Raw genomic sequence first — 23,541 nt, 5'->3', positions numbered from 1 at the left:
GCTGTTGCTTGTTCCAAGGTGAACAGATGGACAATAAACAGACAGTTGTTACTAATGGATTATATGTTCCATGATGGATAATTAAAGGTAAAAATGACTCGTATGGATGTGGCATTTTGTAGGCAGGTGATCTGATGGAAACGCATCGATGAGGGGTTCCTGCTAGCTGCACTTCCGGTGCTTTGACTTTAGGCTCAGCACCTTTACAGTCGATGTTGGCAGTATTAAAAGAGAGAAGAAATCCTGCTAAGCTGCTGCAGGATGACTGTTTTGCATGTTGGTGTTTGGGAACTGTGGGACCACGCAGCGGAGAGGGACAGCTGGAAGGAAAAGACAAATGTTCAGAATGTTCAGAATGTTTGCACCCTCGCATGGCAGCAAGAAGGCTCCAACCTCAGCTGGAGAATAAGCAGATAGAACCAGTTTCTCTCTGGTTTAAACACATCAGCAACATTTCTGAGTTTTAAGTCTCATTTATAAAAATCAGACTGAAATGAACCAATCACAGCTTAGTTAGACAAGCACTGCCTGCCAGACTGAACTCAGGGTAAAATACCATGTTTACCTCTTTTCTTTGTCTTTTCCTGCTTATTTCTGATGATTATTTGTCCATAAGTGACGTCTGGTGTTGTCACTGCTGAGTAGATGGTAGCTGGTTGACTCTCTGCAGAATGAAAACATGCAGGTTACATGACTGCAGATACTGCAGCCTCGTGCACACATAATACGTCTGCAGGGATCAATACACACAAGCATGCAGGTCATTCATGTTCACATCATAGAAACATGTAGGTGATGTTTATCTGATGTGTTTTCTTTCAGAAACAGGAAGCTGGACGACCACAGAGCTGTTCCAGTCTGATAGCAGAACAACCACAGGCTGCAAACAGACCAGTACATGAACCACTGGTGCCCACCACAATGCACCAGTACTGTGAGAAAGTCCTGTAAAGGTTCTGACAGTGCTGGCTGTACCGCTGATGATCTACCCGTCTCAGTCCATGAAGTATTAAATGAATATATTATCAGAAGAAACCATGGAAATGTGAAGATAATGTATGAATGAGGCTTTTAGAAATAAATGTTCCATCTTTAGATAAAAAGCTTCAGATTTCCACATCTCAGTGTCCTGCAACACACTCATAGAAAACGCTTTTACCTTTGTTTTGGTGCATTTTCTGTTGTCCACAATGTGATATTGTGATGTCACTGTATGTGACGTCTTGGTCTCCAACTTCATCACCAGCTGAGATGAAACAACATAAATACCAGTTTGTAATTCAGCATCTTGTAAATACAAAGCTGGAATAATCATCATGCATGGTATAAATGTAGAAATCATTCAGTGAAACAGAATCCATCCCTGAAAACGCAGAATTCTGGTGGTGGAGATGTGGACCCAAATGCTGGATGGGAAGTGGAACCAAGCAGAACATATACACTCAGAAAAGGTTGAGACGACAGGGGTAGAAGGTCTGGAGGAAGGTCTGGAGACCACATCGACAGCAGACTTGGTTCAGGAAGATGGTCCAGAAGCCACACCGGGGAAGACTGGCGAGGTGGGACACCTTGGATCGGTCAACGAAGTCAGGCCTCCAAGACAGGACGGCCACAAACCCAGCGGTGAAGAGGCAGGAGCAGCGATGACAGAGGACCAACATCCCTGGATCCAGGAACCAAATGTGGAGGAGGAGCGACATCCTCTGAGACTGGAACCACTGGAGGTGGACCATCCTGACCAGGGACCTCCTTGGAGACAGGCGGTATGGTCCAGGGCTGTGACTGCAGCGCTGGATGGACGCTGGACCGGGATGTGGAGCTGGTGGCGACACCGGAGACATCCACCGTGGAGCTGGTGCTGGAGCTACTGGGAACACTGGGAACTTGGTCCATGGAGCTGCAGGTGATGATGGGAGGTGAGGTCGTCTACAAATACGCCTCCATCTGGCCATCGCTGCAGTCCATGCAGAACCACAAGATCTGGGTTTCCCAGGAAAAGTCTGGAAAGCCAGCCTGGACCCCCATAAGTACAGCCTCTCAGGAAACTGGGGGGAGATGGAGGCGACGGGATGGAGGTGACACTAAAAAACTGTGGTTGGCCGTCAACACAGCAACAAACCTCCTGGCTGCTGCCAGCTGCACAGTAGGGACCCGCCCTGCTGTCCAAATATACCCTGGTAGCCAAATGCACCTTGGTGAAGGCCTTGTTGGATCTGTAGGAACCCGCTGGGTCCATGTTTGGCCAGTTTGTGCTGTGGTGAAGCGGTGGTGGAGATGTGGAGCCAGATGCTGGATGGAGAGGCAGGAGGCAGAGGAAATACTGAGAAATGTCATTTAATAAGCCGAGGAACAACAGGGAAGAAACTCCGACAAACAAAGTGGCAAATGGGAACTGAAACCATGTAGTACATCTACACACAGAAGCAGAACCTGGTGGGCTGACTGGACTAAAGGTTCCCAGATGTTGAGCTCCGTTCTAGAAACATGTGGCTTCTAAAGTCTGAAGACGTTTCATGTGAAAGAAGAACATCAGGAGAAGAGAGAGATGAGATGTTCAGCTCAGTTTAAATGATGCTCTGTGGTGACGTCATCATAGTCATCAGCCAATCCCTGCTCAGCCTGGGAGGATGGAGTCATCTCCATGGAGACGGGCAGCTGGCTTCCTGCAGACAGAGCAGGTTAGAGAGAACATGATGATTGATTGATTGATTGATTGATTGACAGGTGAGTGAACGGTTCAGAGTGTTACCTTTGTCTCTGTGTGGATATAAAGACACCATGAGGAGAGTGGAGATGAAGTACGGACAGAACACCAGCAGGTGGAGGAGCACCATGAAGCCAACATGGAGGGAGGAGCAGGCAGGGGGCGGGGCTCCAGGTTTACCTGCAGAGAGAATCCCACCTGGTCAGGTGACTGTGTGGATGAAAGAAGTGTTGAAATGAGAGTGAAGCTCCTCACCTGTGACAGAGATCCAGCTGGGTGGAGACTCTCCATGACTGCTGATGCTACACCTGTAGAGACCTTCATCAGACCTGCTAACATGGTGGAGGGTCATGTGACCTGTAGACTCAGTCCTGATGAGGGAGCCATCTTTATAGAAAGCAGCTGGGAGGTTGGAGGGAGGCTTTGATTGACAGCTCAGAGTGAGGTCATCTCCCTCCATCACAGGGAGGACAGGACTCTGCAGGATCACTGATCCACCTCAACACAGAGACAAACTCCAGCATTTCATCCATTTCCACACAGCTTCATCACCACTAACTCCACAGTCTCATCTTACCAGTGACAGTCAGGTTGATGCTGTTACTGGTTGCTCCCTCTCTGGACTCACACCAGTACACTCCAGTGTCACGCTGGACGGTGTAGCTGATCTTCCAGGAAGAGCCTGATGAATCTGATGGCTTCCCCCATCCAGCTCCACTCTCAGACAGTCCTTTTGTTGTGTTTCTCTTCACCGTCCATCCAGCAGAGCTGTTGACGTCCTCACAGATCAGAGACACAGAGACTCCTTCAAAAACCTGAGATCTGCTGGGACTGATGGTCAGACGAGCTGCTGGATGAAATGTTGGTGAAAAAGATGTAATAATTAATATTTACACTCTTATATGATACATTCCTGTTGGAAATATGAATGTAAATGTTAACAAATGTAAATATTGATCAGATTTAAACAGAGATGAAAGTTTCCAACCTTGATCAGAGCTGCAGCTCAGCAGAGACGTCAGAACTGAAGAGAAATGACATTTAGCTTTGTTTGAGTGTGACGTAGAGAATCATGTGATCATATGAAGCTGACATGGTCAGAAACGCCGTTATAAGGTTACATGAGATTCCCAGACCTGCAGCTCACTTCTTCATCCATTCATGGTTAAACTGCTGAAATGAAAGGAACCACTTTGCTGTTTTCTGCTTTTATTCTGCTGCACCATCTTGTCTCAAGCTTCACATTTCTTCTGCTTCTTTCAGCCTTTTTAAGGCTTCATTCCATCATTTGCTTGTTTTCTATTCAAGCTGCAGCTTCTGCGTCAGGATAGAAAGCCTCTTCTTCCCTTCTGCTCCTGCTCTCACAGCTTGATGCTTCACTGCTCTTTTATTTCTACCTGAGTAGAAAGTAAACTTCCAAAGTTCTGCCTCAACAACACATCCCATCAGTTTCATGTGCCTTCATCCTGACACATTTTCATGCACCTTCCTCATCATCAGTCCTCAGCAGAGCATTTCTGGCTAAATCAGACCAACACACACATTCTCTACTTACAGAGCAGACGCTGAAGAGACGTTTCCTTCATCGTGCCTCCAAGTGGTCTGGCCAGCCTTTTCTTCATGGTTGTTTGGGGCCCCACATAGAGCCCGCCCCCTTCCTGTATACGTGAGTATGGGCGGGGTTTTCTTCTCTTCCTGCAGCCGTCACTCATTTTTTTAACAAGTTATTCATAGAAACAAGCAGCGAAGCCTTGATGAGAGAAATATGAGCATAAAAACAGCATTTTGATGAGGCTGAGTAGCTCTTGTTGGGAATATGTAGGAGCTAGCTTAGTTCTTAGTGTTTGCAGAGAGGACAGCTTGTCCACAGGCCCATGTTTCCATGTGCTCTGGCATGACTGCAGCGTTACAACGTCACCAGAACTCCAGTTCCTGATTCCTCCTGTCTGTTTTCTGAAATAAACCCTTGGACTTTAAATATTCTGCAGCATGAATTCTTCTTCTTCATCTTCTGCAAAACCAGAACAGACTGGTTTCAAAATGGAGTCCGCTGACCTGCGTGGGATTTCTCTTCATTCTCCAGGCACCAGCTGAGCTTCTCAACCTCTGGTGAAGTGTTCTCCTACGAAAGAAGCATTCCAGGAGATGCAGAGGGCCACCATGGCCCCGTACGACTGCATGGCGGGTCCCTACAGCACAGTGGGACAGATGGTGCCAGCCAAAAACGACTGGACTTGGTTTCAGAAAAACCCTGGTCTACCTGGTCCTGGTCCGTCTTGAGAGTGCATCTGAGGTGTTGTCTGTCTGTGTCCAGTAACCCAGCCTGCAGCACCTGTGCTCCAGCTTTGGTCTCTGGTTCTTTGGCCCACGTCTTCAGTGTCGCGTTTCCTGGGAACCCGGCTGGTTTCAGAACACTGCCATGCCATCATTCCAGTTCTCGGGTTCCCAAAGACTCAGAGTGCCCAAATCCAAGTGGGTTGGCCGGGTAATTCCACCAAAGCCACCAAAACAAAACAGGCATTCAAATTCAGGGAAGACCCTCAGTCCTCGGTGCCAACAGTGTCCCAGCCTTGGTCTCGGCTCTTCAGCCTCCCACGCCAGAACAATGTCCCATCCGACGTGGCAGGCCCCATCCGGTTCTGCAGTCTTCCACGTCAGCGCCCAGGTCCTTACCAGCTCTGCAGTTCCCCATGCCACCTGGGTCCCAGCCCTGGTCCATGTGTCTAGTTTGTAGGTTTTGCTGCACTAAGGTTTTTCTTACTATTGAGTAACTAATTTCTAAAACAGAATTTGATTCAGAGCGGAGGGAGACACAGCAGCTGCAGGAACGGGCTGCTGGTGGGAAGCAGGGGGAACTAGGCCAGCAACATGAGAGGTTAGTTGAGTTAACTAAGCTAGGGTGGTGTGATCATTTTGATCCAATGTCAGAAGCATCTGTTTGTGTCGGGCAAGACGAGAGATCTGACCTGAGAGAGCTTGTTGTCGTTGGTCGCAGGTGTTCTCCGGATTGGCGTCTGCTGAATCCATCCTTTTGGCCAGATTGTTCCGTTATCCTGAAGTCATATACGTACCTGAAGTCATATACGTAGGATTCACATGCAGACTCAGCTCAGAACTCCAAACAAGATTTTATTTGGCCTCTCTGGAGCCGGATATTTTCTGAGATGAATGTGGAAGGCAGGTTGGCAGGCAGACTGGCAGACAAGCGGGGAGGCAAACTGACAGGCTGGCTGGCAGGATCTCGAACGGGGAAAAACACAAAAGGGTTATGTTCTTGAAAATAACACTGAGAAGAATTCTCCAGGCCGAGAGTTGTACCGCAGGGTGAAACAACAATCTGGCGAAGACTGGCAGGCTGATCCCTCCTTCAGTAGGCTTCTGCTGGTTGTCTGAAAGAGGACCAGGTGTAATCCATAGACATGAGCACAATGTACGCCCACCACTGCCACACACAGGAGAGGGCACCATGACAGTTTCGCCACCATAAGCTCCTCATCAGAAGGGGGCGCTCTGTGCTGATCGGCACAGGCAGGTTCAGTGTCCAATTCCTTTGGTGATTTTGGTGATAAATATCTTTTAGCTTAGTGTGCCTGGAAAATTTTGAAAGTTGGTTAAAGAAAAAAAGATGTTTGATTTAACAAAGATCTGTTCAGAAGGGAACCTATGTGAATAGGTTCGGGTCTTTGTATAAAGCGTTTCTTTCCAGGAGAATTCTCCTTGCTTTCGGAGCTGTGGAGATTTTTCAGGTGTTTGAGAACAATATGGTGGATCACGTTGCTTATCTTGTTCAGTCTGATGGTGGAAAATTAGTCCAAGGTATTTGTTTACAGTGAGCATTAAGTGATTAAAAAAAAGAGAAAAATAGTACCAGGAAGTTATTAAACTGAGCCTAGGTCCCGTTGTATCCTCGGACTGAGCTCTAAGTAGCTGAGTGGACTGGAGAGTCCTACGGTGGCAATTAGAAGGAGTCCAGTTATTTTCTTGGTTAAAAAGTGAGAATCTAAAGAACGTGGGTGGTGTAAGATTGGCTGTGTGCATGTTTGAGCTTGTACGCTTGGAAAAGATTGAGCTGCATTTAGACCTTGGACTCTGGTCGCCTTACTGTAGGCTGCAATACATTTCCCATGTTGGACTGCTTTTGTTAACGCCACAAGGTATCCAGCAGTTCTTGGAATCATGTTCCTCTGTGTCTGTCAGGGGGTCTGATTTGTTACTTGTGTTTGAAAGTTTTTTTTATTTTTTGGGGTCAAAGGTGGTATGAATGTGTGGGAATCTGGTTCCAGTCTGCAGCAGAGGTCCGGCCCGGCAGCCAGCCGGTCCTTATGTCCCAGCCTCCTGCAATGCAGACCACACTCTGACACCTGTCGTACAGAAACCGGATAGCACGTACAAGGGGATCCGGTACCCCATACTCCCGGAGTACCCCCCACAGGAGCCCCCGGGGGACACGGTCGAATGCCTTCTCCAGGTCCACAAAGCACATGTAGACTGGTTGGGCAAACTCCCATGCCCCCTCCAGGACCCCAAAGCGGGTATAGAGCTGGTCCACTGTTCCGCGACCAGGACGAAAACCACACTGCTCCTCCTCAATCCGAGATTCGACTATCCAGCGGACCCTCCTCTCCAGGACCCCTGAATAGACCTTACCAGGGAGGCTGAGGAGTGTGATTCCCCTGTAACTGGAACACACCCTCCTGTTCCCCTTCTTGAAAAGGGGGACCACCACCCCAGTCTGACAATTTAGAGGCACTGTCCCCGATGTCCACGCGATGCTGCAGAGACGTGTCAGCCAGGACAGCCCCACAGCATCCAGAGCCTTAAGGAACTCCGGGCGGATCTCAACCAAGGAACTTTTTGACCACCTCAGCAACTTCAGCCCCAGAGATAGGAGAGTCCACCCCTGAGTCCCCCAGCACTGCTTCCTCATCGGAAGACGTGTTAGGAGGTGAGGAGGTCTTCGAAGTATTCCTTCCACCGACCCACAATGTCCCAAGTTGAGGTCAGCAGCTCCCCATCTCCACTGTACACAGTGTTGACGGAGCACTGCTTCCCCCTCCTGCCTGCCTGTCGGTACCTATAAGCCGCCTCCAGAGTCCCACAGCCCAAGAAGGCCAGATAGGACTCCTTCTTCATCCTAAAGAAGGAGTCATCCCTCACTGCTGGTGTCCACCGACGAGTTCTGGAATTCCTGCCACGACAGGCACCAACAAACTTTCGGCCACAGCTCCGGCTGGCCGCCTCAACAATAGAGGCACGGAACACAGCCCATTCTGACTCAATGTCACCCGCTTCAACCCCAACGTGCAGGCACCAAGCCGGGGGCTAATAAGAATGCCCACACCTGCTCGGCGCCTCTCACCATGAGCAATTCCAGAGTGGAAGAAGGTCCAGCCCCTCTCAAAGGTTCTGGTTCCAGAGCCCAAGTCATGTGTCGAGGTGAGTCCAGCTATATCTCGCCGGAACAACTCAGCCTGGCACACAAGCTCAGGCTCCTTCACCACCAGAGAGGTGATATTCCACGTTCCTAGAGCCAGCTTCTGCAGCCGAGGATCGGACCACCAGGTTCCCCGCCCCTTGCTGCCGCCCAGCTCACACTGCACCCATGAGCCCACGGGAGGTAAAATATAATATAATATAATATAATATAATATAATATAATATAATATAATATAATATAATATAATATAATATAATGCAATACAATGAAGGAAATGAAACCAGTTAGTTCTGCAGGTATTTGATGTCATGAATGATATTTTCCAGATACTTTAAGGTATCGGGGGTGGGGGGGTGCCCGTCTTTAACAAGCAAACATGTCACTGTTTTCTATCTTCAAAGCCTGTAGGAAGAAACTTGTCTTTAAATGAGAATCTCCACAAAATGCAGATAAAACTTTATTGTCTGCTTGACAGAAACGGTCTGTAAATCTGAGTTAAAGTGATCACAGAGTTCCATCTGACCCACCTGGACCCTGATCTGCTGCTTGGTTCTGTCATTAAGAGGGACCAGAGAGCATCTGGACCCTACAAACACAAAAACACATTTAGATTTGTTCAGTTTTATTGATGAGAAAAAGAGTAGAAACATCTGTGAGATCCAGAAGCCCAAATCCAGACTCCATCCTGACTTTAAAGCAACTTTCTGCTTTTTACAAACTTCATTCTCAGAGTTTCAGGCAAAGTGACGGTTGAGAGACTCATCATGGTCCTCCATCTTGTCTCAGATTCTACAAACTATCAGTAATTCTTCTCTCAGTCGCCGTCAGGAAACAAGAAGTTTAACACAACACTTTAAACTTTCAGTCCCAACAAGAAAAAAAAAAACAGAAGCTTGAAATGAGAAAACAAAGTTCGCAGCAGCTGAAATGAATCAGACATTTTTCACACCGGCTGCAGACATGTCAACAGCTCCTCTCCGTCTTCATGGACTCTTTCTGGTCCATTTCTTTATGTTCATCTATTCTAATAAAACTTTATTTATAAAATACTTCTCATACAAAGGCAGCTAAAAGTGCTTAGCATAATGAAAACTCCCTTTTTTGTCATTTGTGAAATATTACAGTTCAATAAAATACTCTTCATCATGACCCGCCCCCACCCCTCACCCCACCCCGACCCCCGACCCCCCACCCCAGCTTTTACATAAACATAAACTTTATTTCTAGCTTCTGTCTCTGGTGATGAACATCTGAACACTGAAATGAGGAAATAAAACCTGTGGGATCCAACCAGACCAGGAGCCGCCTCACCAAGGACCGCAGAGGGTGTCACCGTGGTAACCGCCCAGGTCAGGCAGGCAGGGAGCCACACCACAGCCAGGGCTGCAGTGCAGGACCCCACCAAGCATCCTGAGTGGGACGGTCTCCATGACAACGACTCAGCAGACTAAGTAGACACAGCTCCTGATGTGGAGGAGCCCCACGAGGAAACACTGGAGTTAAAACATAAAAACAAGATAAAAAAAAACTGTAAAACAAACAGAACAAACAATTAAACACAAAAATCAAATAAAAAACAATAATACTCCAAAATGCTTCATAAATGTAAGAAATCTTTGTTGTTTTTTTTCAATGAAAGGAAAATTACTGATAAATAAAACTTCTTCTCAGAATTATCGTCATTTCTGGACGAGAATCCCGACTTTTTCCCGCACTTTGAACCCTGCTGCTGAGAAACACCATACGGCTAATTTATAGTTCACATTCAGTCAAACACACTCACACTGAATGGTTCAGATCAGTCCTTTTGCATCATGCACAAACAGTCATCATGGCAACAACACAAAGAGATGTGTACGAGGCAGCTTCCAGGTAGAAGGCCATCGACCTGGCAGTCCAAAGAGGAAACAGAACTGCTCTATGGGAGCTGGATGCCACGTTGGAGACAGCAGAGTGAAGAACTGGCTCAATGCAGAAAGACGGCCAAAGCTGTCAAAGGAAGGAAAAGTAGATGGTCTGAATCAGAAACGACCTCGCAGAGTGGGTCGACACACAGCCGAGGTGTTTCCACCGTACGGATCCCACTGGAGGCCAAAACAGTCGCCGCCGAGAGGAAGGCTGAAGACGACGAGGCCTGTAAGGCAGGATATGGACAAAGACAGGAGAACTCCCAGGCCCCAGGCAGCATCAGAAGTATGGATGAAGTGCTTTCTGACCTGCCTCTCAGTCAGACCGCCAACAGAAGGGCGACTCGGCCGTCACACTGGAAGCAGCTGGCCATGAAAGAACCACTTCAGTGTGTTGTGAGCTGTTCAGCATCGGGAGGAAAGCTTCCACCAACGGATGGCAATGCCGAAGGAAAATCTACCAAATCATCCTGAAATTCAACAGTCAAGAGTGGAAAACTGGAAACGTAGTGGAGGAACAGCTGACAGGGTCCTACGGCAAGCCAGCAGGCGGTTCTTTCACAGCAACAAGGCCCTCCTGGTTCTGGACCGCATGAGGGTCCAAACGGGAAAAGCAGCAGAGAACAAAGTCAGTTCCAGCTGCGACTCCTGGAGGAACAACTCAGTATTTGCACCAACTCCACATCAATGCATTTAAAGCAGCACGGCGTGCTGATCGGGAGGCTCGCATGGCAAGCAGCGAGAAACCGGTCAATGTGAAGAGCAACTGATACTCAAGTCTGCTTATAGATCATATAAAAAAGATGGGCGGAGCCTCTGTGACGTCACCCGTAGGTTTCTGAAGAGCTGAATTGAAGCTCGGTGGGCGGTTCCTACCATCACCATCTTGGCAGCGTCACGCGTGTCATCTGACCCGGAAAATACAAATATGGGCAAAGAGGTGGAGCTGAGAGGGGAGCTGTGATGGTGAATGATTGACATCGAGCGAACTCCGAGCTTTCTGTAGCTAAGAGCTAACCGAGCTAACCCGAAGCTAACAGGAGCTAACCAGCTAACAGAGGTAAGCGGGCTAAAGCTAAGTCATGTTGTTAACCAGCTAAAAACCGCGGTTGTTCTACGTTCTTCTGACTTGAAGCAGGAGATCAGGTACCTGTCAATCAAAAGGACACGCCCCTAAATATGTTGAATTTAGAGATTACTTTAGAGATTAAAATACTTCTAAACAGTGGAGTTAGAAAAAAATTCACTCCCCCCACAGTTGTCATGAAAGTAAACCCGACTTATTAAACTGAAAAAAATATTTATACCGGGCTGTAAACATGTTTATTTTTGCTGTAAACATGTTTATTCCTGCTGTGAAGTTGGTCTTTTTAACATGGGAGTCGATGGGGATTTGCTCTGTTTTGCAGCCCCTAGTGGATGAAGGGGGAACTGCAGGTTTATACACTTCTACATAGGCTTCACTTTTAACCGCTGGAGGTTGCTGCTTGGGTTTTCCTGTGGATCTGACAGCGTGCAGCAGCGTAATGACATCCGCAACCAGCAACAGATTTCATAAGGCTGGACTGCTCGGTGAGCGACTCGAAAGTGTCAGAAGAAGCAGATCTGAGGCTGTTCAACACCAACGAAGAAGACTTTCAGTGCACAGAGGAGTATAAAATCTCCACCAGTGACATTTCTGGTTGGCTGCTGTATGTTTCTGTTTCCTGTCTGTAACTGGCCGTGTTCCAGGCACCGTGTGGTCGTTATACTTCTACATCTGATATGGAACGGTGGAAATGTGTCGTGTTCCAGTTCAGACACCAGTCAGTCTGGAGTTCAGTCTTTGTTACTTCTGGCAATGTAATAAAATTATTTCCACACTTCATCATCAGAAACCAACGTCACTAAAACCAACGAATTGTTGCTAATTACTGACATCGGCAGAGTTTTGGTTTTCAGACGACAGACATAGAAACTGGTTCAAACCTTTGTTCTTCAGGAGAACCACAAAGTTTCTGCTTGATCCAGTCCTTATTATAGATCCCAACAACAACAACAGCAGCAGCAACAAGTATGATGGAAACAGGCAGACCAACGGTAAGTCCAAGAAGTAGAGCCCCGCCTCCTCCATGTGGTTTTCTTCCTGCAGGTGAGCATGAGGAGAGCATCAGTATCAGGGAGGTGATGAATGATTTCCTCTTCAAACTGCTGTCACACATTATCTACTGCACTCAGACCAGCTGCTTTCTACAGAGTCTCATCAACAACATGTTTAGAAAAACACAAACATCTGATCTGACATGTTTCACTCTCACATCAACAACCAGGAAGCTGCTTCACCTCTGATCCAGAGACAAACACACAAACTCACCTGGAAGAACTTCCAGATGGACGGTGGAGGTGATGTTTCTTCCTCCCTGTTTGACTCTACATTCATATGTTTCTGTATCATCAGTCGTCACATTCTTCAGAATCAGAGACACGTCTCCGTCCTTCATCTGTCTGTCCTGAAGATCCACCCGGTTCTGGAAAGATGGATGCTGGTGGGAGACATTAACATGTCTGTCTCTGTAGATAAACACATCTTCTGGCTTCAGATCAGGTCTGATCCATTTCACAGCATCAATGTGTCCATCATGTCCAGCTCTACATGGCAGAGAGACGTCATGTCCAGGTTCAGCTGGGATGTTTGTCTGTCCTGCAGGAGGAAACATCACAGATCAGAGAGGAACTCTTCATGTTAGAGTGTGATGTCTGTCATCATAGACAATCTCTGAAGTGGATCAGAGGAAGCCCTGAACCACTGGATGCATGATGTGTGTGTGGATGCAACCAGAATACAATCACAGTCTTATAATTCAGGCTTCTGACAGACTGTAGTTGTTTTTCTGTCTTTTGTCATGGACCATATTTTCACCACCGGATTAAAAGGCGCAGCCTCAGTTACGGTGCTGTTTCTGTATTTAACACGTAAGGCGCACCAGATTTTAGGGCGCCTGGTAAAACCTACCGGGACTTTAAATCATTTCAAACATGCTTGCTTGTGTTGTAAAAAAGGCAGCGGAAGAAAAACTGAGTTCAGTTGTGTTTTATCGAAGAATTTAGCAACGTTTTTATGTTGTTTTCTGATCAATCCTCATTCACAAAGTCTTCTTCTACTGTGTCTGAAATGAAGAGCTGGGCGAGTTCTCCATGGAACACGCCGGGTTCCCGCTCGCCATCGTCAGAGTCCGTCCCGTTGCCGTGCGGCTCCTCATAAATGATGCCGGCTTTTGTGAAAGCTGGAACAACAGTCCAGCAGACACGTTAGCCCAAGTGTCCACAATCCGTTCACAAATGGTGGCGTAAGTCGCCTGGCGCTGCCTCCAGGTCACAACTTCACTTTGAACGCCCAGCGGCTGGAGTTCCTTCATCAAGCCCGAGTCAGGTCCAGTCGGTCTTCCAATCCAGGCCGCCTCGCCTTGTTTCCACGGAAACTCAGCTTCGTGTTCTCGACTTGGCGAAGCTCGTTTTCCTGCTTCCTCCTCTTGCGAACCACGGATTCATTGACCTCGATCCTCTCAGCTTCCCATGTTTGTCCGCGTAGCTGAGAGCTTGCAGTTTGAAGTGTGTGTCTCTTCGCAGGAGCCGTTTTAATAAGGGGTCATTCGCCGAACCGATGCTGTTCTACGTCATGCACATACCGGCACTATATACCTACCGAGGACACGCCTTCTTTCACGCCCACACTTCCCCTTTAACGTTCTCATGCTGCCCTCTGTTACGTCCGCCTTCTATAAGCAGCGTGTCGGAAACGCTGTCAGTCCGTCACGCGGAGCGCTGATCAACGTCACACAACAACATTCATAGATTTTGGAACTCAGTCCACACATAAGGCGCTGCGCATTATGAGGCGTTCTGTCTGTTTTAGTGAAAATAAAAGACTTTGAAGTGCGCCTTATAGTTGTGAAAATACGATATATTTCAGTTTGCAGCGACATCCAATAAAAGACTTGGAGGTCGGCCTGATTTTCATGTCACATGGTGACTTGAATCAACACTTATATATTCTATTGTTTCATGGAAACATTTTCTACGTTACAGTTTCATTGCAATGAAGCTGTGTCATTAGATTCTTACTGGATATTTGATATTGTCTGATGTAAACCTGATCTGTAAAACTACGAATCATATTTATAATCTACCAAAATAAAATGTACATTTGTTGCGATAAAAGTTATTTAAAAAGAAGCTAAAGTCGTAGTCTGTCTTAAAATACAGCAGTTTCCACCAGAAGTACGAGGGATGTCCGCCGTGTTGGTTGTTAACCTCAGGGAAGAAACTCGTGGTCAGGTGATGGAAAGTATTCCTGTAGAAATGAGGAGGAAAATGAAACATGGACATGCTGCCGTTTCAGAGCTCTTGTTGTAAATAGTTCCGGTTTGGGCCGTGGACAAACGTCACTATGACACAGTTTGGAGTCAGACTGGGTTGTGTTCTTTACTTTTTTTAGGGCTGTCAGTCAATTAACATTTTAATCGCGATTATTCTGGATTATTTTCTTTTAATCGTCCCGTTTCCTCGTGTAGCAAGAGGAATTTTTTAGTTACTTGTGAAATTTCCTTCACTGATGCTGAACACACGCATCCATGTGCATGTTTGTCAGACCCTCTCTGGCATCGTTTCTCACAACATATAAACATGATTAAATTTGCTGCAGGTGGTTTCCAGCTTCTTCAGTCCATCCAGATCAGCTGCTGGAACGTCTCTGGAGGAGCTTGTAAATGTTCCAGGGCGCTGCAGCCCCAAAGAGGTGATTTGAAAATCGTTTCTCCTGGTGAATCCCGTCAGTTCCTGCTGAGCTCATGTGCACAGATCACTTAAACAGAGCCAGTTGTAGCATAAGCTGTCCATCAGGACTGTCTGCAGCGGAGGACGGTCTACTGGATGATCTGCAGCAGCTGGGACACGAGAAGCAACACATATCTATAGCCATTTAATTAACTTCAACAATAGTAGAAAAAAAGACCTTAGAATTGTCCAGAGCAGCAACTTTCAGAGCTTTAAAGCTAAAGTGTCCATGTTAAAAAGCCGCTTCTGCTGGAGAACCACAACCTTATTTCTGCATCACCTCCTGGAACTCTGCAGGCAGCGCAGCGTTAATGACAGGTTGGATAATGTAACGCTGTTAGAAGGGGTTTGAGTTACTGTGTTCCTCAAGCGTTAACTGTGACATGAACTTATTGTGACATCAGAATGAGTCATTTCTGGGTTTGGCACCGTGGACTGGAAAGACCCAGCAAGCGGGTAGGATGGGCTTCAGATCACATCCAGGTCACTCGTGGCGATGAAAGGTAAAGTCAGAGTCTGGGTGCTCGGCCGTGGCCTGCTGGGGTACGTGGACAACCGGGACGCTGCTGGATGGACTCTTGGTGGGACAGGACCTTTGCCCTTCAGGCTTCTGGTGATGCTGGGGGGACTGGGAACCTACTGGAGGGAGAGTTTTTCTTCCAGGTGGGGCCCTCCCACAGAGTGCACAGGCTGCGGTGTGGAGGGGGCTCTTTACCCCTTCCTCCATAAATCCTCTCCCCTGACTTTATTTACACTTCAGACACCACCACGAGTAGCTTAACAGGAAAACACACATAACACACACACACACACACACACCCTGAGGGGGTCCTGCTGCCTGGCAGCAGTAGGATCCATCACCTCATGGGAGGCTTCCAGTCTGCAGTGTCATCCTTCATGCACACACAAGGGGGGGTAGGGTCTCCCTCTGCCCACCAGGAGGCAGTGGAGTTCAGTTCCCGGCTCGGGGTCGTGCACGTCCTGCTGCTGTTTGCCTCAGGTGGCTTCTCGGTGCTGCATTGAACCGCTGATTGGACCTCCACGTGGATGCATTGGTAACACTTTATAATAAGGTTCTGTTGTGAGTCATTTGCAAGAGATTATTTAATGATGAACTAATCATTAATAAGACGTTACAATGCATTAAAAATCATCATAATATAACGTGGTAATATTTACTGTGTGTTTAGTAGATTAACTGTAAATCATTTGCAAATGATTACATCATGATAAACCAATCATTTCCAAAACATGACAGTATATGTGTGGATGATTAGTCAGTAATATACGAGTGATTTAATAATTCAGTTGTAGCTGTAGAGGGAAGTGTAGATGTAAGTAGGAAGCTGGTCTGTAAAAAGGCACAAAATGCAAGTATGTGAACTGAGCTTCTGTTTTAGCTTATTTATAAGATATTATTTAATGATGAACTAATCAATGAAAGGACTTTACATATATTATAACAATATATGGTAATATTTAATGTATGTTTAGTGGATTAACTAATCATTTACAAATGATTACATCATGATAAACTAATATTTAGAAAACACAACAACATATTCATGAATGATGAGTAAGTAATATCCTACTGGTTTAATAATTCCTTTGTATCTGTAATATAGTAGTTAGCAGAAAGCTGATCTGTAAATGTTATTCTGCTGCAACCTTTAAGCATCATTTTCTGGGATTTCTTCCCTGTTTCTTGCACATTTGTTACAGATCATTTGTAACAGGTAAGAAATATCTATCAATGATGAAAAACACATCAAAGTTACACTTTAGACTGCGGGATGCAGAGAGATCTAAAAATGATTAGTTAATATAGTTACACATAATCTATAATGCCTTGTAAATATTTAGTAATGTGAACTAGTGTGTAGGGCTCTTGATGTGCACACCTGCTGGGATCTGTGGGACTTAAAACCAGTTCACATACTGCATTTTGTGCTTATTGTTATAATGATCGCTGAATGCATTGTAAAGTCTTATTAATGATTAGTTCATCATTAAAATATTTCTTTTAATGATGTGAATTGTTTAATTATGTGAACTGAGGTTCTGTTTTAAGTTATTTATAACTTATTATAAGTTATTTATAACTTAAAGTTATTTATAAGCTAAAACAGAAGCTCAGTTCACATACTTGCATTTTGTGCCTTTTTACAGACCAGCTTCCTACTTACATCTACACTTCCCTCTACAGATACAACTGAATTATTAAATCACTCGTATATTACTGACTAATCATCCACACATATACTGTCATGTTTTGGAAATGATTGGTTTACCATGATGTAATCATTTGTAAATGATTTAGAGTTAATCTACTAAACACACAGTAAATATTACCACATTATATTATGATGATTTTTAATGCATTGTAACGTCTTATTAATGATTAGTTCATCATTAAATAATCTCTTGCAAATGACTCCCAACAGAACCTTATTATAAAGTGTTACCAATGCACATATCTGTAAAGGTGTGTGATAGACCCACTGTGGCCCGTAGTGGGTCCATCTGGGGCTTGTAGCCTCGGTGTGGGGCGGTTCTGGCCCGTAGTGGGTCTATCTGGGGCTTGTAGCCTCGGCGTGGGGCGGTTCTGGTCCGTAGTGGGTCTATCTGGGGCTTGTAGCGTCGGTGTGGGCCGGTTCTGGCCCGTAGTGGGTCTATCTGGGGCTTGTAGCCTCGGTGTGGGCCGGTTCTGGCCCGTAGTGGGTCTATCTGGGGCTTGTAGCCTCGGTGTGGGCCGGTTCTGGCCCGTAGTGGGTCCATCTGGGGCTTGTAGCCTCGGCGTGGGGCGGTTCTGGTCCGTAGTGGGTCCATCTGGGGCTTGTAGCCTCGGTGTGGGCCGGTTCTGGCCCGTAGTGGGTCCATCTGGGGCTTGTAGCCTCGGTGTGGGGCGGTTCTGGCCCGTAGTGGGTCCATCTGGGGCTTGTAGCCTCGGTGTGGGGCGGTTCTGGCCCGTAGTGGGTCCATCTGGGGCTTGTAGCCTCGGCGTGGGCCGGTTCTGGCCCGTAGTGGGTCTATCTGGGGCTTGTAGCCTCGGTGCGGGGCGGTTCTGGCCCGTAGTGGGTCTGTCTGGGGCTTGTAGCCTCGGTGCGGGGCGGTTCTGGTCCGTAGTGGGTCTGTCTGGGGCTTCTAGCCTCGGTGTGGGGCGGTTCTGGCCCGTAGTGGGTCCATCTGGGGCTTGTAGCCTCGGTGTGGGGCGGTTCTGGCCCGTAGTGGGTCCATCTGGGGCTTGTAGCCTCGGCGTGGGCCGGTTCTGGCCCGTAGTGGGTCTATCTGGGGCTTGTAGCCTCGGTGCGGGGCGGTTCTGGCCCGTAGTGGGTCTGTCTGGGGCTTGTAGCCTCGGTGCGGGGCGGTTCTGGTCCGTAGTGGGTCTATCTGGGGCTTGTAGCCTCGGTGTGGGGCGGTTCTGGTCCGTAGTGGGTCTGTCTGGGGCTTCTAGCCTCGGTGCGGGGCGGTTCTGGTCCGTAGTGGGTCTGTCTGGGGCTTGTAGCCTCGGTGTGGGGCGGTTCTGGTCCGTAGTGGGTCTATCTGGGGCTTCTAGCCTCGGTGTGGGGCGGTTCTGGTCCGTAGTGGGTCTGTCTGGGGCTTCTAGCCTCGGTGTGGGGCGGTTCTGGTCCGTAGTGGGTCTGTCTGGGGCTTCTAGCCTCGGTGTGGGGCGGTTCTGGTCCGTAGTGGGTCTGTCTGGGGCTTCTAGCCTCGGTGTGGGGCGGTTCTGGTCCGTAGTGGGTCTGTCTGGGGCTTGTAGCCTCGGTGTGGGCCGGTTCTGGTCCGTAGTGGGTCTATCTGGGGCTTGTAGCCTCGGTGTGGGGCGGTTCTGGTCCGTAGTGGGTCTGTCTGGGGCTTGTAGCCTCGGCGTGGGGCGGTTCTGGTCCGTAGTGGGTCTGTCTGGGGCTTGTAGCCTCGGCGTGGGCCGGTTCTGGCCCGTAGTGGGTCTATCTGGGGCTTGTAGCCTCGGTGTGGGGCGGTTCTGGCCCGTAGTGGGTCTATCTGGGGCTTGTAGCCTCGGTGTGGGGCGGTTCTGGCCCGTAGTGGGTCTATCTGGGGCTTGTAGCCTCGGTGTGGGCCGGTTCTGGTCCGTAGTGGGTCTATCTGGGGCTTGTAGCCTCGGTGTGGGCCGGTTCTGGCCTGTAGTGGGTCCATCTGGGGCTTGTAGCCTCGGTGTGGGGCGGTTCTGGTCCGTAGTGGGTCCATCTGGGGCTTGTAGCCTCGGTGTGGGGCGGTTCTGGCCCGTAGTGGGTCCATCTGGGGCTTGTAGCCTCGGTGTGGGGCGGTTCTGGCCCGTAGTGGGTCCATCTGGGGCTTGTAGCCTCGGTGTGGGGCGGTTCTGGTCCGTAGTGGGTCCATCTGGGGCTTCTAGCCTCGGTGTGGGGCGGTTCTGGTCCGTAGTGGGTCTATCTGGGGCTTGTAGCCTCGGTGTGGGGCGGTTCTGGTCCGTAGTGCGTCTATCTGGGGCTTGTAGCCTCGGTGTGGGCCGGTTCTGGCCCGTAGTGCGTCTATCTGGGGCTTGTAGCCTCGGTGTGGGCCGGTTCTGGCCCGTAGTGGGTCTATCTGGGGCTTGTAACCTCGGTGTGGGGCGGTTCTGGCCCGTAGTGGGTCTATCTGGGGCTTCTAGCCTCGGCGTGGGGCGGTTCTGGCCCGTAGTGGGTCTATCTGGGGCTTGTAGCCTCGGTGTGGGCCGGTTCTGGCCCGTAGTGGGTCTATCTGGGGCTTGTAGCCTCGGTGTGGGCCGGTTCTGGCCCGTAGTGGGTCTATCTGGGGCTTCTAGCCTCGGCGTGGGGCGGTTCTGGCCCGTAGTGGGTCTATCTGGGGCTTGTAGCCTCGGTGTGGGGCGGTTCTGGCCCGTAGTGGGTCTATCTGGGGCTTGTAGCCTCGGTGTGGGCCGGTTCTGGCCCGTAGTGCGTCTATCTGGGGCTTGTAGCCTCGGTGTGGGCCGGTTCTGGCCCGTAGTGGGTCTATCTGGGGCTTCTAGCCTCGGTGTGGGGCGGTTCTGGCCCGTAGTGGGTCTATCTGGGGCTTGTAGCCTCGGTGTGGGCCGGTTCTGGCCCGTAGTGGGTCTATCTGGGGCTTGTAGCCTCGGTGTGGGGCGGTTCTGGTCCGTAGTGGGTCTATCTGGGGCTTGTAGCCTCGGTGCGGGGCGGTTCTGGCCCGTAGTGGGTCTATCTGGGGCTTCTAGCCTCGGTGTGGGGCGGTTCTGGCCCGTAGTGGGTCTATCTGGGGCTTGTAGCCTCGGTGTGGGCCGGTTCTGGCCCGTAGTGGGTCTATCTGGGGCTTGTAGCCTCGGTGTGGGGCGGTTCTGGCCCGTAGTGGGTCTATCTGGGGCTTGTAGCCTCGGTGTGGGCCGGTTCTGGCCCGTAGTGGGTCTATCTGGGGCTTGTAGCCTCGGTGTGGGCCGGTTCTGGCCCGTAGTGGGTCTATCTGGGGCTTGTAGCCTCGGTGTGGGCCGGTTCTGGCCCGTAGTGGGTCTATCAGGGGCTTGTAGCCTCAGCGCGGGGCAGTTCTGGCCCGTAGTGGGTCTATCTGGGGCTTGTAGCCTCGGTGTGGGCCGGTTCTGGCCCGTAGTGGGTCTATCAGGGGCTTGTAGCCTCAGCGCGGGGCAGTTCTGGCCCGTAGTGGGTCTATCTGGGGCTTCTAGCCTCGGTGTGGGCCGGTTCTGGCCCGTAGTGGGTCTATCTGGGGCTTGTAGCCTCGGTGTGGGCCGGTTCTGGCCCGTAGTGGGTCTATCTGGGGCTTGTAGCCTCGGTGTGGGCCGGTTCTGGCCCGTAGTGGGTCTATCTGGGGCTTGTAGCCTCGGTGTGGGGCGGTTCTGGTCCGTAGTGGGTCTATCTGGGGCTTGTAGCCTCGGTGCGGGGCGGTTCTGGTCCGTAGTGGGTCTATCTGGGGCTTGTAGCCTCGGTGCGGGGCGGTTCTGGCCCGTAGTGGGTCTATCTGGGGCTTGTAGCCTCGGTGTGGGCCGGTTCTGGCCCGTAGTGGGTCTATCTGGGGCTTGTAGCCTCGGTGTGGGCCGGTTCTGGCCCGTAGTGGGTCTATCTGGGGCTTGTAGCCTCGGTGTGGGCCGGTTCTGGCCCGTAGTGGGTCTATCTGGGGCTTGTAGCCTCGGTGTGGGCCGGTTCTGGCCCGTAGTGGGTCTATCGTGGGCTTGTAGCCTCGGTGTGGGCCGGTTCTGGCCCGTAGTGGGTCTGTTGTGATTTTAGCAGCCTGGTTAGTTTTTCCTTCCACGTTTCATTTCTTTGTCCTTTTGTTTCTCTATTTTATCTTCGGTTTTACTTTCTTTCCTTGTTTCTTTGCTCAGTTTTCTCATGAACATGTTTGTTAGTAAACCAGAACCAACAAATGTTAATCTGAATAAAATAATAAGAATTTAAAATCGAAAACGCAGCTAAACATACGAGATTCCTTGGCAGAGCAGCTTCTTGTAGCTGCGAGTTCAACTGGATTGTGGTGAGACGGAGTCTTCTCTCTGACTGCATCCGACACGTTCACAACCAGTTTAACAGGCGACGTTCCCTTTTCTCCATCTCAGATAAAACTGTTTTCATTTTAACGACAGATAAAACTTACCTGCAGCTACATGCGAGAGGCAGAAGGCGGCGAAGATCAACAGCGTTCCAGCAAACATGACGGCTTTGTTCATTTCCAGTTAACTTATCTGTCTCAGTTTGTTAGTTACTATAATTAACTAGTTGTTGTCTAAAAAACCACAGGATACCAGTTCAGCTTGTAAATCAAACACATTACGGGTAAAATCTCAGGTATGAATGACGACAAGCTAGCATGCCACATGTGCTAGGCTAACGTCTACATCCGGGTCATGGATGTAGGAAGTATGTCGTCAGTTTCAGGTGAGTCACACTGATCTCTGCGACAAACAGCAGAGGGAAGCATCTGTCCGCTGCAGCCGTCCGTCAGCTTTCAGTTGTCGTGTTTAACTTTGCTAAAGAACAAACATGAAAACAGAAACGTGCAGAGATCGTGCACAGGCCTGCATCACGTGAAACACTGAAAACAGAAAGAAATGATCTGATTTTCGTCTTCCAGCTGCTGCTGTTTGTGTTCCGGCGATAAAGACGTTGTTGATTAGGTTTGAAAATGTTTCTTGCTTTGACAAATTTCGCTTCATTTTTACATGAGATGACCTTCAGCTGCAATAATCAGCTAAATTAAAGCGCTTTTGTTTATCTGCATGCAAACTTCAACCTGCATGCCTGTTCTGCCATCGTGTTCTGCTCCTGAACATGTTCTTACAAGCTGCTTCTGCTCAGAATTCCTGGGAATAATCATTCCCTCACCCGTCACCAAGATTGCATCATGGAGGGGGGGGGGCAACTCTGGTCCTGAAGGGCTGCAGTGCTGTGAGTGTTGGGAGTTCCCTGCTGCAACACACCTGACACACACCAGACTTCAGACTGGTTCAGAGCTGGACATTAGAATCCGCAGCAGTCTGCTAATTAGTCAATGATCTGAGTCAAGCGTGTTGCAGCAGGGAAACTCCTAACATCAGCAGGACTGAAGCTGAGGTTAGGGTTAGGGTAGGGTCACCCTAACCATATGGACAGGACAACATGGAGAATTAATCACCTACTTTTTGCGTAACTCCGCCCACTAATAATTGTAGGTGTGGGGGAGCGAGGACTCTGAGGTGATCAGGGGCCTCATGTAAAAAGTACTCGTGAAAGAATAAGTTCGCCATGTACCACACATAAGTCTGAATGTACAGAAAAATGGGTTTCATGGATCTGTGTGGACGTCACGCACACGTTTGACCTGGCGTGAGAATGTTGGTACAAACTGGTCAAACTGGTCATCAAAGTACCAAAACGCTCCTTTCTGGGCTGAAACGTGTTCCTGTAAACTGTCCAAGGTCCAAAACACTCACATGAGCTGATGTTTACGAAGGGGAAAAGTATTTCTCTCCAAATGGAGGAATTGTCTTCCTCTCTTCTCCTTTTAAGAAACAGAATTTGCTTTTAAAGATCTCAGAATTTCATCATGAATCCAAAAGTTCATTTTTAATATTTCAGCTTAAAATGTGTCATTACAAAACACTGCAAATTTATCCTGTTTTCATGAACTAATTATTCATTTTTAAATGATAGTTTCTATTTTTATATCACCATTAATTACTTCTCATGGAAATGTGGGACTGCAAAGACCCTCCAGGTCGTCCATGTCTGCTCACACTGAGCTGTGAGGAGGACAACGTCTCTGCTGGATGGACTGAAGGGACCAATGATGGATGAGAGAAACACTTTGTCTTCACAAGGGCTCCTTTCATTATTAACTAAAAGTTCAGACAGGGATTAAGGAAAACAGAAGATGAGTTTAGATCTGTTGCTGCAGCAGGAATTTAACCCAGGTCCTCCAGACTTAACCCACTAGTCCACCATGCCCCCACCATCAGAAACATTTCAGTTTGCTGGGGTAAAAAAGACACAAAACAACGGAAAAAAAGTCTAGAAAAGATGATTTTTGATGTTTTTCTTCCATGTTGAGGTGGATCAGTGATCCTGCAGAGTCCTGTCCTCCCTGTGATGGAGGGAGATGACCTCACTCTGAGCTGTCAATCAAAGCCTCCCTCCAACCTCCCAGCTGCTTTCTATAAAGATGGCTCCCTCATCAGGACTGAGTCTACAGGTCACATGACCCTCCACCATGTTAGCAGGTCTGAT

The 23,541-nt window shown here is 48.7% G+C and overlaps 1 protein-coding gene across 1 annotated transcript; it reads right to left on the bottom strand.

Moving 5' to 3' along the window:
• Positions 1-2,559: 2,559 nt before the first annotated feature.
• On the bottom strand, positions 2,560-9,571 carry LOC306769324 (sialoadhesin-like; the record flags this gene model as incomplete). The annotated part of the gene is made up of 7 exons (XM_079257890.1): positions 2,560-2,663; positions 2,750-2,884; positions 2,960-3,202; positions 3,282-3,551; positions 4,760-4,826; positions 8,669-8,727; positions 9,475-9,571. 7 exons carry the CDS (start codon positions 9,569-9,571, stop codon positions 2,560-2,562), a joined length of 975 nt encoding a protein of 324 aa, XP_079114016.1.
• Between the last annotated feature and the right edge of the window lie 13,970 nt (positions 9,572-23,541).

This window comes from Telmatherina bonti, assembly GCF_933228915.1.
Source record: "Telmatherina bonti genome assembly, chromosome: 18".
Lineage (NCBI taxonomy): Eukaryota > Metazoa > Chordata > Actinopteri > Atheriniformes > Telmatherinidae > Telmatherina > Telmatherina bonti.
Note: the sequence above shows the minus strand (reverse complement) of the source record. Positions and strands in the feature narration are given on the sequence as shown.